The sequence below is a fragment of the Hipposideros armiger genome, unplaced genomic scaffold (genome assembly GCF_001890085.2).
Source record: "Hipposideros armiger isolate ML-2016 unplaced genomic scaffold, ASM189008v1 scaffold_670, whole genome shotgun sequence".
Classification (NCBI taxonomy): Eukaryota; Metazoa; Chordata; class Mammalia; order Chiroptera; family Hipposideridae; genus Hipposideros; species Hipposideros armiger.
Window position 1 is genome coordinate 364,339 of NW_017732020.1, and position 15,171 is coordinate 379,509.

Here is a 15,171-nt window from a genome sequence, read left to right on the forward strand (position 1 = left end):
GGTCCTTCTCTTGGACTAAAACCACTGCAAATTATTAATAAGGACACTTAGACTTAACTCTACCCTTTAGTGAATTATATTAAGTAGAATTTCCAGGATACTTCTTGATTTAAAAAATGCTGAAGGGTATTTTGACAGAAAAAACAATTGCTGCTGTGAAAACACAGAATTAATTTATCTAGAAAACATGAGTGCCATATGTGTACATGGTTGTAGAGTTGAGTAAGAGTGGGAATTTTGGGTATCACAACAATAAAAAAGATCATGCCTATGAATGTGTTATTTTGAATGTCGTTATTTTCTTTCAGATGTGTTGAATTTGATCTTCAATACAGTATCAAATTTGCTAACATGCATTGCAGGGTTTCTTCTGCTAGGAAAAAATGGATTAAATAAAATGTTACTTAATAAAATAAACCAGATACAAAATCTTGCCTTGTATTTACAGATAAATTTTAATGGAACATTTCATGGTCTAACATAAATATCAGACCCAATGACACTAATTCTTGTACAGCCTTTGGCTTACCCTGTATAACAAAATCTGTTATTTAGACTATAAAATACCTTATGGTAAGTGAACTTCCAAAGACACAAAGAAAATCCTCCATAAATTTAAAAGCTTATCTCAAATTCTTATTGGCATAAGCTTAGGATAGATATATTATTAATCGCATTATCTTAGGTAGTTGAAATATATAATACTGGTTAGAGTGTAAAAATTAAAAAAAAATAGGTTTAGGTATTTTTGCCTGTGTTCATAGTCAACATTAGTAAACAGACATAAGTGAATGTAAAATTACAGAGTTTTGGAATTTTGGCAATCTCAAGCAAATTTCCCTAAGTCAGCAACAATTTTTAACCCTTAGTCAGCATATTACAAGGTTCATCTATTCCAAGGAGTAAACAACTAAATGTTGTACAAAATAACATTTGTTTCACTGCCACTTAAATTTGAAAACTTCCATTTTTAAATTTACAAACTAAATGGGTATCATTAAGAAAATCTAAAAAGAATGAGTGACGTATGCAGTTCAAAATAGATATGCAAAATTATGTATTTGGCTTAAAGGGATATGTTTTGTAACATCTTTTATAACCTGTCAGTGGGAAAAAAAGAAAGTTCCATCTTTCAATGTCTGGTTTCAAGCCTAAGAAAATGAACTAAATGAATAGACAATTCGGTAATGTCCAACAGATTACTAAAATTCAAATTTTATTTTTCCATGTGTATCAGACAATTTTTTTTTTCCTGACAAGACTTTACTGAAAGATGAAGTGCAAATGGGAACCCTGTAAGGATGTTTATAAGAGTTGTACATGACATATTTTAAGCGCCACTAAGTACACATTGAATACTTTGTAAGTATATAGGCATATCAACATGCAAGTGTCATGTACCTAATATTACAATATGCATTTTGTATTTTGAAAATGTTAATGATCACAGTAGATTCAATAACTGTGCACTATGCTTGATTTTAGTAGATTTTCTTTACAGCACAGAATTTCTTTTTATGCTGTCCTAAATATACCCTTCCAAAAGTTATGAATTTCATATCATATAAATAGAACATTTTATTTTTGAAGATGCATTACTGGGAACACCTGCATTTCAGGGTAACAATTTTCAGAGATAAGTCTTTAAATTCTTCTTAACATGGCAGACTTGTTCCAATGTTGGTTATATTGAAATATTTATGATAAAAATGGAGCTTTCTTGAGGGAATATTTTTGGTTGAATGAAAAGCTAAACAACCAATTCACAAATATTGATGCGAACTGAATATGAAGAAAATAGGTTAGTATTCCCAAACTCACACATCCTTGCATCACTACGTAACTGCATCATTGAATCTACAATAAGTACAGCAGGTACAGTTGAATAAATTTGTAAAGAGATTAAAATTTTATACATTTCTAGGAGAAAGAATACTAGTTTAAAAAAATTCTAAATTATTTTTTCTATTTATGAGAAAAAGTCCACACATTAGAAACAGAAAAGCAAAAAGGATAGAGAGATAATTCAGTTTACATTTCATAATATCTTTTTTTTTAACCACCTGGTGACCACTGCTTTCAATCATCACATATTTTATTGCATATTAAGTTTCACTATCAGCAAATATAAAGAGAAACGTGTCTACTAGTATCATGTACAAGAAAAAGCATCTGAAGAAAGAAAACATTTGAGGTTTGACAGTACTGTGTGTAAGAGAAGTGTAATGTGGCATTTCATACCGCACTTTACGTCCGGGTAGGAATCCTGCTGTTCTGACCCTGAATATGGGAAAAGTGCTTAAGTGCTGAGCCCTGGTAGGTTTTTCTTTTGCCCTTGCAATCTTCAAATAGCTTTTAACTTTTCTTCTTTTGAAATATACAGCATATTTCATAGGGGGAAAAGAGTGTTTTTGTTTTCACATCGTTTTCATATTTGGGCCTATTCTCTCCAAAATAACCATATTTCTTGAAACTAGCGTATATTTATATATGTATATATGTATGTATATGTATATATACACACATATATATGGAAGATGATAAAGATTAGATCAAGTATTATATGTAACATAACCACATAACACAGAAATACCTTACTTTAACTTGAAGCATATAGTATAGATTCAGTCATAATTTGAGTTATTTTCTTGCATCTTTTTCTTCCTAGAGGAAAATTTGCTTTTAAAATGTCATTTCCTTTTAGAACAATTAAATTGCATCATCTGAAAAAGTCATATGATGTCTATGCAGACAAAGTGGACATTTTTGGCAATACTTTGCATTGATTATTCAGAGATTACTTGCTAATAAGGAGGCAATCTTAAATACTTAAATATTGGTCTTACATAGATAACACTGCTTGGGAAAACAAATCATAGACATAATTTTTACTTAAAAAACACAACATGAATTCATAAGAATGTGTTGTATTTTAAATATTAAATAAATAGATTGGATTGCAAAGTGTTGCCATTTAAATTATTTTTTAAATCAACACAATTATATTACTATTACATTATTAAATAGGCATGAGAAGAACTGTCCTTATAAAGTTATAATATTTTGCCTATAGGAAAGTTAATGATAGAAAAGGAAAAAGAAATGCAGACCCATACACTGTTGAGTACATTAAAGGAACTTGGCTTTTGAGATTTCCCAGGGAGTGGGGAGCATACTGTTATGATAACCCCAAAATAGTGCTTCCTGGGATATCTTGAAAATAATTATTTCTTGTATTTATATTGAAGTATCATAGCCCATGTTAAAAGTGAGAGGTAGAAGGGTTATTGTAAGTATGCATGGCAGAGAACTTACCAGCTATATCTAATAACTATTGCATTCAATATTCATAATCTCAATACACAAAAATGCTGATGAGTTTAGAACCATTCTTATATGTTGTCCCCTTTAGCTCTCTTTATAATCTTGCTACTTTCAATCCATTGACTTTGGAAGGGTATAAGTGCAAAGGGCATGTTTGGGGTAGAATGGGGAGAGAAAGGAAAAAAATAAATAAATGAATAGAAAAAAAAAGATACCAAAAATTCCCATTAAGATATAGTGACTTTAACAACTAAAGGTAACTTGTGCATTTGATTGAATATGTTTGTACTTATAATAAAAGTGCCACAATCCATTAAAACATACACACATTTCAAAGAAAGTTAAGAATTCCAAATTCAATTAGATATAAATCAAAGTTTCTTTCTCTCCAGTAATGCTAAAAACTAGGGCAAATAATTTTATTATGTCACAATAATGATCAAGTAAGGAAAACTTAACGTGTTGCTAAATCAGTCGTATTTTTAATCAATGCTTTAGTATGTGAGAGGTGAAGATTAGCAACCTCTTGGATCTTGAAGAATTCTTTAAAATCCCTTTGCATTAATTATCCAGCAATAGAATTGCAGATATTGCACTGAGTATATTTCAATATTGCCAGTGTATATTTCAAAACAAATTCTATTATCTACACTAAGATTTCCTCTTTCCCAATATTCAAAATGCATATTATAATTACATGGGTTTCAAACATCCATACACAGCAAGTACAAGATACTTACATGTACGTACACTGTAGTTACCTATATTTTGCATAGTTTTTAGTGTGTACTTTGTGCCACTTAATAAAAGCATTACTCAGTAATTCTCATTGGGTGTTTCATTTATTTCAGCTGTCATTGCCAGTTGTTTTTTTTTTTTTGCTTGTTTGTTTGTTTTTTTTGTTTTGTATGTTCATCACAGATTACATTTGCAAAGGGGGGTAGTATTGGGCATTTTTAGAGGGCTCTAAGTAGTTAGCAATATGACCAGGAAGTTGACATAAGATATGAGGTTTTGAATTCTCTTCACAATTAAAACCATAATATGAATTTTCTTATTTATCATTCCTTAAATTATCCTTAAGTCCAAGGAAAAAAGGAAAAGTATTTCAAATGTTCCCCTTGGTAACACTTTGCAATAAGTGGCACTAAATTACACGATAACTGCTATATTACATGGAAGAAGCCATCATCGGCAAACAGTTGCTGTACATGTGCCTATATGGAATCTCAATGCTATTACAATCATGAGTACATAATTACAAGTGAACCTGTCCTTTTGATTGAAATATTTATATTTTTACAAAAAAAATAAATGAGGTGTTAACTTCTTTGCCATATTTAGGAAAGTTACTTTTCTTTCTCTATTTGTTATTTTAATTGTGGGGTTTCAATGCAAGATTAAGCATCTTGAATCAATATGAGATCATCCAGTTTTTAGATTAAACTCCAATATCAGGTTCCTTAAACTGCTTCTTGAATTCTCTGGTAAAAGAAAAGAAGTGGAAATCAATCAATCAATCTCTCTCTCTCACACTTACATGCACAACACACACAAATACCTTGCTCACGTTCTCAGTGTTAGCTCTCGCCCTCACAAACTTTCATTTTTCTTCCTAATTTTGAGAATCATTCTCTCTAGGACATTCAAAAATGGAAAAATAAAACTCTGCTTACACTTTTTGATGGAGGACACTCAATTTACGCTGTAAACAGTACACTGGCAGAGAATAGCTACTTTTGGTAAAGAATAATGTTCCGTGTTGTACGAGGAGTGTGTGTGTGTGTCTGTGTGTGTGTGCACACTCCTTCCACTGAGTTCTATAGGTACTGTGCTCACTAAGCAGAGACAGAATTTGGCTCTCGGTGCACGCAAGTGTGCACATTTCAGATAGTGCAGTTGACATGGTTCCATTAGAAATGTTATTTCATTTTTTTTCCTGATTTTTATAGAAAGAGCAGAATTTTAAAAATGTATTTCCTTGCTTGGTGGGAATCAAATAAGTTTTAAAGATAGCAAAATGTGATTCCATTGCTATTTTTTTCAGTAAGTGAATATGATACCTAATTCAAATCTCCATTTTAACTAGCAAAATATTTTATTATAGCCCACAAATAATAATAATATACTATTTAGTTTCTTTTAAACAGCTCTAATTGTGTTATATATTACTCTGAAGGGTTAAGAATACAAAATCTTGAAATGCAGCCATTTCTGGATTTCTAATTTTACAGTGTTATAAATAATGATTGAGTTATTTAGGCAACAATTTAGCAGTTGGAGCCAAGTATAATATAGACGAAATGAAGAGAGATGTAAATACAGCATCTATGAAGAGTAGCAATTTTGTAAGTGCATCCTGAAATTAGGCTTTAAATAGTAATTGATGATGCAGTTTATACAACTTACTTCTGTAATAAGAACCTTTCCATTTGTACTAACAGGATGAATTTTGCTTTGTGGAGTCTTTCTAAAGATTATGCATTGAAAGATATGAACAGTTTATAAACCTATTCTAGTTTCAATGTGTCTAGTAGCACCTACCTGATTCTCTCAAACTACCATACTATATTAACATATTATTGCATTTTTCCACAGATGGTATGAATTGAACTGTAAAAACAAGCATGCAATCACATCAATGCAGACTTATTTCCTTAAAATGTCATACTGTATATGATTTATTATGTTAACACTCAACCACATCATATTATTTATGTTCTGTATATTCTGAAAAAGTGCTGCTTGACTGACATCGTCCTTTTTTTCTTTTGTAAGAAATCAACAAGATAAATGCTTCAACAATCAAAAAAAATTTAAATTCTAACATTGTCTTTAAAAGATTTATACTTTTCTGATAAATAATCTAAGATACAGCACCCTTGTCTTTCATTTGATATTAACACGCGATGTCGTACTCAACCATTCTCATTTCCCCAAAATAAATTCCAAGATAGGATTTTTCAAAACATAGGCCATCATGCTTTCAGACATCACAAGTATAGCTACCATATCCTCATATTTGTTTTCTTCTTAAAGGTGCAATGCTTGTGAATGGGAAAATAATTTTTGTCTAATTGGGTTTTTAAACTTTAGCATATAATAAATTCAATGAGAACTAATCTAGCAATATTGTATCGTACTAGAAGAAATAATAAGACTTTAGATTGATTCTGTGTCCTATTTAAGAATACAGCATTTCTTAATGGTTAACTACACCAAAATTTCAGAAATAATCCAGAGAAAGAGACTTTCACCTTGGAGTTAAAAGCATGGCAGAAATTCTCTATCACTCACTGTTTCATAAGTTTGTACCTCACAAAATGCATAGACAGGAATTTAATATAAAGAATTAGTTCATTTATACAGAAAACATATCTTAAACACTTCTTTTTGGCAAACCAACATAGATAAGCAGCTCTGGAACTGCTAAATTAAAATTTGTAAATTTTTAGCAAACTAAGAATTTATTTGTAGGTTATTATTCAACTGTGGTTGTAATTTAAAACCTGAGGCTGTGCACTGGTTGTTAGCTTAAAATTACCTTCCCTTATAACATTGTGCTTCCATTGTATAACAAATAAAAACTAACAAGAACTAGAAAAGTTTGCTGTTGAACAGTGCTAGGACATACAGACAAAATACTAATACATGTTATCTACTTATAATATCGGTTTAAGTAATATCTAAAGGGATATAATGGACATTAGAAAATGCTTACTTATGACTGAATTACCTACAGCCAAAAAAGTTAAATATGTATCAAATAATGTTTAATTGGATTTATTATATGCACTATATACAGATACTAAAATGTCTCAAAATTGTGCCCTATGGATACTTCAATTTTGTTTAGGTAGGTGAGTCCTGGAGCAAATAAATTACAGAATCAAATTAGAGAAATGAATGGAATCTGTGATTTCCAAAGCACTAAAATGTCTGTAACAATTTATTGGTAAATGAAGCTAAAATAACCTAGTGGTGGGGTCTATATCATTACATAAGATACCGTGACATGATTGCAATTCGTACACGTGGCTCCTGTATCAAGTGCTATATTTTTACATAGCAAATTGATACAGCTTTACCAGTATATCTCAAACATTCGGGAATCTATACTACAGTATTTCCAGTTTGTGTTTTCTAGGGCATATGTTTTCAAGCGTGTCTTAAAGAGAGACACATAGAAAACATTGTAAACCTCTAATGTTTGATTAAACTTAAGCATGTTATCTTGTTCACTAATCCTGTTCCTTGTGAAAGCTGTCCAATGGCAAACTGACAAAGTCCATGTATGATGTAAAGGGGGGTAAATGAGGGGAAAGAAAAAACCAACTCTGCATACATTTTTCAATGTATAAAAACAATTCAATATCATGATCCAAGGAGATGATTAACATTGTTAAGGCTGTATATTCAAGCACTGTATGTTAAAAGAGCAATGGTGTGGGATTTAGGCAGTAAGAAAGGTCCTGCATTATGGATGATACAGTAATTAAAGAATGATGCTTTCGACAGCTGATTGTTGGTATACACTGGCTACGGATAGCAGTACAGCATGGGAGTTAATAAAGGTAGCAGAAGATGGTAGAAATGAATTCTGAAAGATGATAGCCAGTTTTCTCCAGCAGCCAGCCTGGTAAGTAAAACTCAGAAGCTTGGCCAGCATTTTAAATGAAATACTCTTTTTTCTCCTCAGCATTGACTTGGCTGCCTTCAGCGTTGATAATGGCCGTGTCAGCATCGGGTGCATCTTCAGCTCCTTTAGCTTCATTTGTTAAATACGTTCCTGTTGAATCGGAAGAAAAAAATATGTCAGTTCTGTGAGACTAAATAAGCAGCATTAAGGCTACGTTCAATTAGGAAAAAAATTTATGTCAGTTTTCTTAGATGTTGGAACATAGTCTGAGGCATGATAAACCACACAATTCAGTTTTCTAAAGTTACGCAGTTTGTTTCAGGTAAGATACAGATGAAGTTGTGGGGCTGTGGTCACATTAACTAGAGGCAACAGCCAAACAGGGTGGGTAATGAGCATTTTGATTTCTTTAATGAGGGATACAGACCACGTGATCCATGCAGCTGTAGCAATCAGGATCCTTTGTTAAGATGTTGATAATGATCACATCAAATGTGTCACCATTCATTTTGGTAACTCCATTTAAAAGTAGATTGTATCAATAGTTTGCTACCTAGCTCATTGCAAGAAAACACATATTTTCCTTACTAATATGGCCACATGTGTATCCATAAACCTACAAACAGAACATTGACCAAATGCTTAATATTATAGTTGAATTTTAGTTCTAGAGATAAATTACGAAATTGTTTCCATTTTTTTTCCCCTGAACCAGTGACTCACTCTGTGACCTGCGGCGATTATTTTGCTAAGCCAATTTAACTTTAAAGTTGGATAAGATAATCAAGAATTCCTTGAAATAATTTGTATGTGTTTCTCTCTCCCTTTTTCTCCATCTCCCTCTCTCTCTCTCTCTCTCTCTCTCTCTCTCTCTCTCTCTCTCTCTCTCTCTCTCTCTCTCTCTCATGCATGTGCACACTAAGATATTTCATGGTTAAGCTAGTCTTTAGAATTTTTTGTTGAAGTTAAGAATACTTTATGAACTATAACCTACCTTTATGTCTTGCCAGATATCGACCGAGCAGAAATATAGAACACAGAGTGACAAATACAACTACAGCCACTATTCCTCCTATAAGAGCATGATCAGGGCCAGTCTGGCCAGCCAGAGCATTGGGATCTAGAAAAGAGAGGAAAATATTGCTCAAGTTAGTGTGTTATTTGATCATCGAGTTTATAATCTGCATTAGAATGAGTTATTGGAAATTAGCACATTCCTATGAAAATAAATTTCCATTCATGTGTACCACACCAATCACCTAGTCAATGAATATTTATTGTGTATCTATAATGGACAAGATACCTGGGGATATAATATTGGCCATATCAATCACCCTTGCTGTTGAATTTATATTTTAAAGAGAGACTGGATAAACAAATACACATACATAATTTTATATACTTTTACACCTTTCCTTCCTCCTCTTCTCCATCTGAAAATATGTGTGTGTCTGTTTTAGCGGAATGAACACAACTATACCATTTTAAAAATAAAATTGTGTCATGGAAAAACCGGAGCTGGAGATGATAAATTGTGATTTATCATTAGACATATTATTTAAAGCTATGGATAGTGATACACTCCCCAAGAGAGTGAGTCTAGATAGAGAGAAGGAAAGGTCTGGAGACTGAGCCCTGAAAAACTCCCATACTTAAAGTCTAGGAAGAGGAAATGCTTTCAGCAGAACAGACTAAGAAGGAGAGAACAGGGAGATAGAAAAAATCCTGGAGAGTACACTAAAGTTGATCAAAAAGAAATAAAGTATTTCGAGAAGAGGGTGTTACAAACTGCGTTGTGTTATTGACAGCAGGTGAAAAGCAAATACTCGGCATTGAGGGTTAAGTGCCTGTTGGACTTGTAGTTGTAAAGTGGTTAAAAAGATACAGACTAATAGTAATCTTTTACATTCTGCCATTAGTAAGATATTACAGGAAAGACATGAGCCCAGTCAAGTATAGCGAATTTTTAAACAGAAATGAAAAAGATCAAAAGAAAGCCCAGACATTTGGGTCCTCAAAAGTTTGGAAAATCAATTATTTATAGAAGTCGCATAGTAAGGGATAAAAGTGAGGGAAGCTTTGAGCAATAATTTCCACCAATGCTCAGCCCCATGGCACAGATCAGACTGAATGCACCGCCTACCCTCCCAAGCCGGTAGCTAGCCTCAGAGTAGCGGCTTATAGTCTAAGAGAGGGATTTAGAGGGAAAAGGTAAAGAAATTAGCTAGGCTTGGCAGTTATGCCTCCAAAAGATCTTGGAGTATGTCTATAGATACATGAATATGATACATAGATCAGGAGTCTACTGTGTTTTCTATAGAACTATTGTGCCAAAGAAACATATGTCTAGATAGAAAAGGAAAAAAAAATCTATGTAAAACTTTGATCTGGATCCGCAAACTTAATGAAGGCAAGAAGCAGACTATAAAAGCTGTGTAGTCCGCATAGAGGATATATTCCCAGACACTCACTTCAGATGTGGTCATGGAGTATGGCTGACAAGGTTGAATTTCCCACAGGGTAGAATTGGGGAAGTGGGAAAAAAAAAAAAGCAACACAAGAGGATTCAGGTTCTGCAAGAACTATGGGGATGTCGGAAAAGTCATGATGCATTTTTGCAATGAAAAACACAGAAAAAATGCATCATGACTTTTCCAACAACCCAATACAACCATGGCTAAGGCACAGGAAACTTTTAATGCCAGTCTCGTATGTTTCCATAATTGCTGTGGATTTGTGACCACTCAGTGTCTGCCATTCTTCCTTTATTTCTAAATGAGAGCATTTGTATAAGCGAGCCCTACTCCTGGCTCTGTTCTATCATTGTGCTTTATGTATAAGTGGAGAGAAGCATTGATAAGTTGACTTTTGGTTCACTTGTCCCTTAACGCATCTAGATGTGAAGAAGGGGATTGCACATATCTACGGTCTTGGTCTTTGGGTTGGATATATTTGCTTGGTGGGTCTTTAGGTTACCTGGAGAGGGAATGACAGTGGTTTGTGTGAGGGAAACAAGAAGAAAAAAAATATTTGGTGATCAGAAGGGTATATTGGGGCACAGATTTCTAGATGATAATAAACTTGTTTCCTTTTCTTTCAGTGCACAGAGCTATGCATTTTCCAATACCACTTGCAGTTGAATGTAACCATATGATTTGTGTTCTATGCAACTGAAGGAAGGCCCAGCCAATAAATACTCCCACATGTAACCTCGTAGGGCAATCTCAGGAGGCACAAGTTGAAAATGAGAGAGATTCAATAACAAGTAAGGTTATGTATGGGTCACTAAATCTCCACCTGGAAGAAAATTGCCCAACTAAGTATACATGCATCAAACTGCCTGAGAGGGAAAAAAAAAGTTTATTTGCAGAACACTGAGCATTAAAAAGTTAATCTGTTACAGCGACTATTGGAAGTTTAGCTTTCTATTATATATTGCTTGTATTTTCCTTAATTTCTAGCATTGGCTGTAAATCTAAAAAAAAAAAAAAGAGAGAGAAAAACATAACATAGCCATGCCTCTAAAGTCCCTGTTCCTATTCCTTGCTTAGATACTTTAGAAATCAGTTTCAAATCCCACCTCTTGCTCAAGTCCCCAAATACAGATAGGTATAAATTATATCCATTTTATTTGCTGAATATCTCTCAGAATTGAGCATTCTTCTGGGGAACTGAGAAGTCATTCCTCTTCATATGTCTCTGTGCCTTTCTTATATCCTGAAGGTAAGTTCTGATAAGCGGTATTGCTGGATCAAATAGTATAAAAATTTTAAATCATTTGGTAAATATTGCCAAATTATATTGCAGAAAGATTGTACAAATTCACTCTCCACCAATTGCACCTCAGTGACTTTTTTCCCCTATATAATAGTACTAACGTCAGATATTATCATTTTAAAAAATTGTCAATATTGAAAAGTATCAAGTATTTTGTATTTATTAAATTATAAGTTAATATAAATGTATCTAAATACTTTGCCCATATAAATTCATTAATGTTGAAGTGTTTGTTTATACAGTGTGACCATTTTTCCATTCAAATTTTTGTTTTAACAGCTCTCTCCTTAAAAAAGATGAACATTTTTAGTAATTTCTTTTTATTTATTCTTCATTTGTGATCTTTTTAGCCATAGAGAAACCTTACAAGTTTATGTGTTCAAATTTATCAAATTTTTGTGTTATGATGTGTAACTTGTGAGTCATAATTTGAAAACCCTTTGGCATGATAGATTATACACATATAGATTTATGTTGTCATCTAACGCTTATATAAATCATAGTTTATTCCATCTAAAATGAATCTTGGTCTATAATTTGAGGCTAAAGTATAAAATATAACTTTAATTCTGATTTGACAGCCAGTTGTCTCTACACTGTTTTTTTCATCAATAATTTTTGATGCCATAAACTAAAAGTCTAGATTTTTTTTGTTTCTGCATATTCTAGTCTATTCTATGCAAGGGATTTATATATGCAATTCTACATTAGTATTGTAGTTTAAAAAATCATTTTAATTCTTTGGAGGATTAGTCTTAAATCAGATTTAGAATAATTTTGCAAGAAATAAAAATACAATAAATTGTTTATCGGAATTGTTACTAATTTGTACATAGATTTTTTTTTTATGCAGTGCATTTTCCATGAGCATAGCATGACTCTTTCATTATCCAAATCTTTAATGTCTTTTAGTAAGTTGTGTAGTTTTTGGATATATGACCACATGTTTTCATTGATGTTATTTCCCTTTCCTAAAAAATACTTTAAATATTTAATATTTTGAAACATTGTTTTAAAAATGTATTACTTATTAAACTGTATTCCTTCTTTCTTTTCTTTATTTCCACTCACTTGTTTCTGTTCATACTTTATTTTCTAAAGCATTATGTCCAGCATTTGTTAAGATTATCTTTGTCATTTTTATGTCTTGGCAATCAGACTTAAATCCTACTATTATAGTTTAAATAGGGTTTCAATTATTCTCTTAAGGTCTTTCTTTCTATTATTGACACAAATATTATATTTTCTTTTTGTTCTACGGCACTAGTTAGTGCTTTGTAAACAATGTCAATATCATCCTGATGCTGATGATCTCAGAATTGTGTCAAGTCTAAACGGACTAGCCACAATCCTCCTTTTGACAGTGGTTGGTCTCTTTATTCATCTCAATACCCAGAGTTACTTTTATAGTTCCTATTTACCTAAAATTTGATAGTAAAACTATCCTCTGATGTATGTAGCACATTTTATCAAAAGAAAATGCCATGAGAAGAACATCCTTAGGCCTTGACTATCTAAGTATCATTTTTTTGTGACAAAACACTCAACTGGCTAAAGAATCTCTGATTTTTATTTTTTGACTTAATAATTCAGAATAGTCCTATTTGTTTTGCCCAACCCCAAATAAATCTGATATAAAGAGTTTTGTTTTCCATTCTTTTTTAAGTGACCTGTTTTTCTGCATGATTGCTTTCAGATTTCATTTTTTCCTCCATTATATTTTGATATTTTACCCAAAATATTATTATATTTTATTTGGGTTCTTGTCTGAATTTTGCTTTATTTGCAAACTTATTTTTTTAATTAAAATCAGATTAGTTCATTTGCTTTAGGCTTATGAATTTTTTTTCTACTCTACTTTTAACAATTATTCTTTTTATTCTCTTCATTAGAAAATCCAATTATGCACTGGTAGAAACTCCATATTGTATGTTGTATATATGCCCTTCCTTCTATCCTATTTTTATAATCACTTTACTAATTTACATTTTGTTTTAATTATATTTTAAATGTTTAACTTTTGTTTAGCTGATTTCATTTCCTGTCATTTCTTATTTCTTCCAAAAGGATTTTGTTATCTATTGTGACTTTGGTTTAACTACACTCTCTATTTAATAGCACCCTGTACTTAGATGTTTTAAATAGTTTTACAATACTCACAATAACAAGTGGTAGCTTTTTATTATTGTCTTCACTTAAGTATAACATAATAATTCCATTTAAACATCCGGAAAAATATTTTTCCTGGGTGTGTGTGTGCATACACGATGTCCCTTCTTTTAAAGAAAATATTTTTCATTGGATGCAAATTGAAATTTTTATTTTGTTAAAAAAACCCTTGCATTTTCTTTACTTATTTTCATTCTTATTTTTCAGTGTGGCCATTTTGATGTTTTTAAGGTTTCTCTGTTTTGATGCTGGTGTTTATTCCTCCTTAGCTGTAATGCTGCAGATCAACCCACTGCAAAAACTGTCTTTGTGACTAAAATGTGGATGATATGACATCTGTATATGGTGGATGGACTGGAGAAAGGGCCTTTGGATGTAAATCATCATTGATGAGAGATTTCATTGATTCATTTCATGTAATTTTGCCTGTAATCTTCACCTGCACAATAGTCTCAGATAGCACAGGTCATCCCCGCCACTTTTTGTACATAAGGAAAATTTGATCTGTTAGAATTTGTTTGAGATCAATTCACTTGATTTCAGATGCATTTCTGTATATATCATGACTTTCAGAGAAAATAATCTATTAACACTTACATTTATTTGATTTTATTCATGAGTGTTCTACACATACTCTTATAATCTATGAATAAAACACCTTTAGCTTTTAGTCTTTATTTCATGAACAAAATAAGTCAATATTTATTCCCAGAATTTTTAAGATTTCAAAGATAATATGCATATAGAAAATTCTATTTGCATGATTACTTGTAAATATATATATTTTTAAAAAAACTAACATTGTTGGGTATGCTTTTCATTTCCGCCCGCCCCCCATAACTGTTAGAACTAAAAGCCTCTCCTTCATTTCTATTCTTAGCAATTAAAACAAGCGATTGAGATTTGACAATAGGATAAGTATCATCTGAACAATGCAGAGATAATACATAATTTAAATGTCTAAGTCCCAGTGGGAATCTCTCGTATACCCTTTGTCTTATCTCTCTCTTACTCTCATAGCAATAAAAAGATGAAGTACAGCCTTCTGAAGTTCCTTTACAGATAACTGAGTCTGCAATTTTTTTTTTTTTTGGCTGAATCATCCTGCCACCTGTTGGCAGCTCATCGGCAGCTCAGCTTGGGCTGGGAATCAAACTGCTGTTGCTCAGAGCTCACACTCTTGAGCGAGCTCTTAACCAACTGAGCCACTCGGCTGGCCGTTGAGTCTGCATTTTTATTCAAATAAATATATCACGTATCTT

At 32.2% G+C, this 15,171-nt stretch overlaps 1 protein-coding gene across 3 annotated transcripts in view; it reads right to left on the reverse strand.

The window, feature by feature from the left end:
• Window positions 1–431: 431 nt before the first annotated feature.
• The window catches only part of CADM2 (cell adhesion molecule 2), a 249,668-nt gene continuing 234,928 nt past the window's right edge, over window positions 432–15,171 (reverse strand). For all 3 annotated transcript variants that reach the window (XM_019626381.1, XM_019626379.1, XM_019626378.1), the window contains 2 exons: window positions 8,958–9,083; window positions 432–8,113 (listed from right to left, as the gene is read on the reverse strand). In XM_019626381.1, the coding sequence (XP_019481926.1) occupies window positions 7,995–8,113; window positions 8,958–9,083 (245 nt within the window). In that variant the 3' untranslated portion in view covers window positions 432–7,994. The remainder of the gene's footprint in view (window positions 8,114–8,957; window positions 9,084–15,171) is intronic.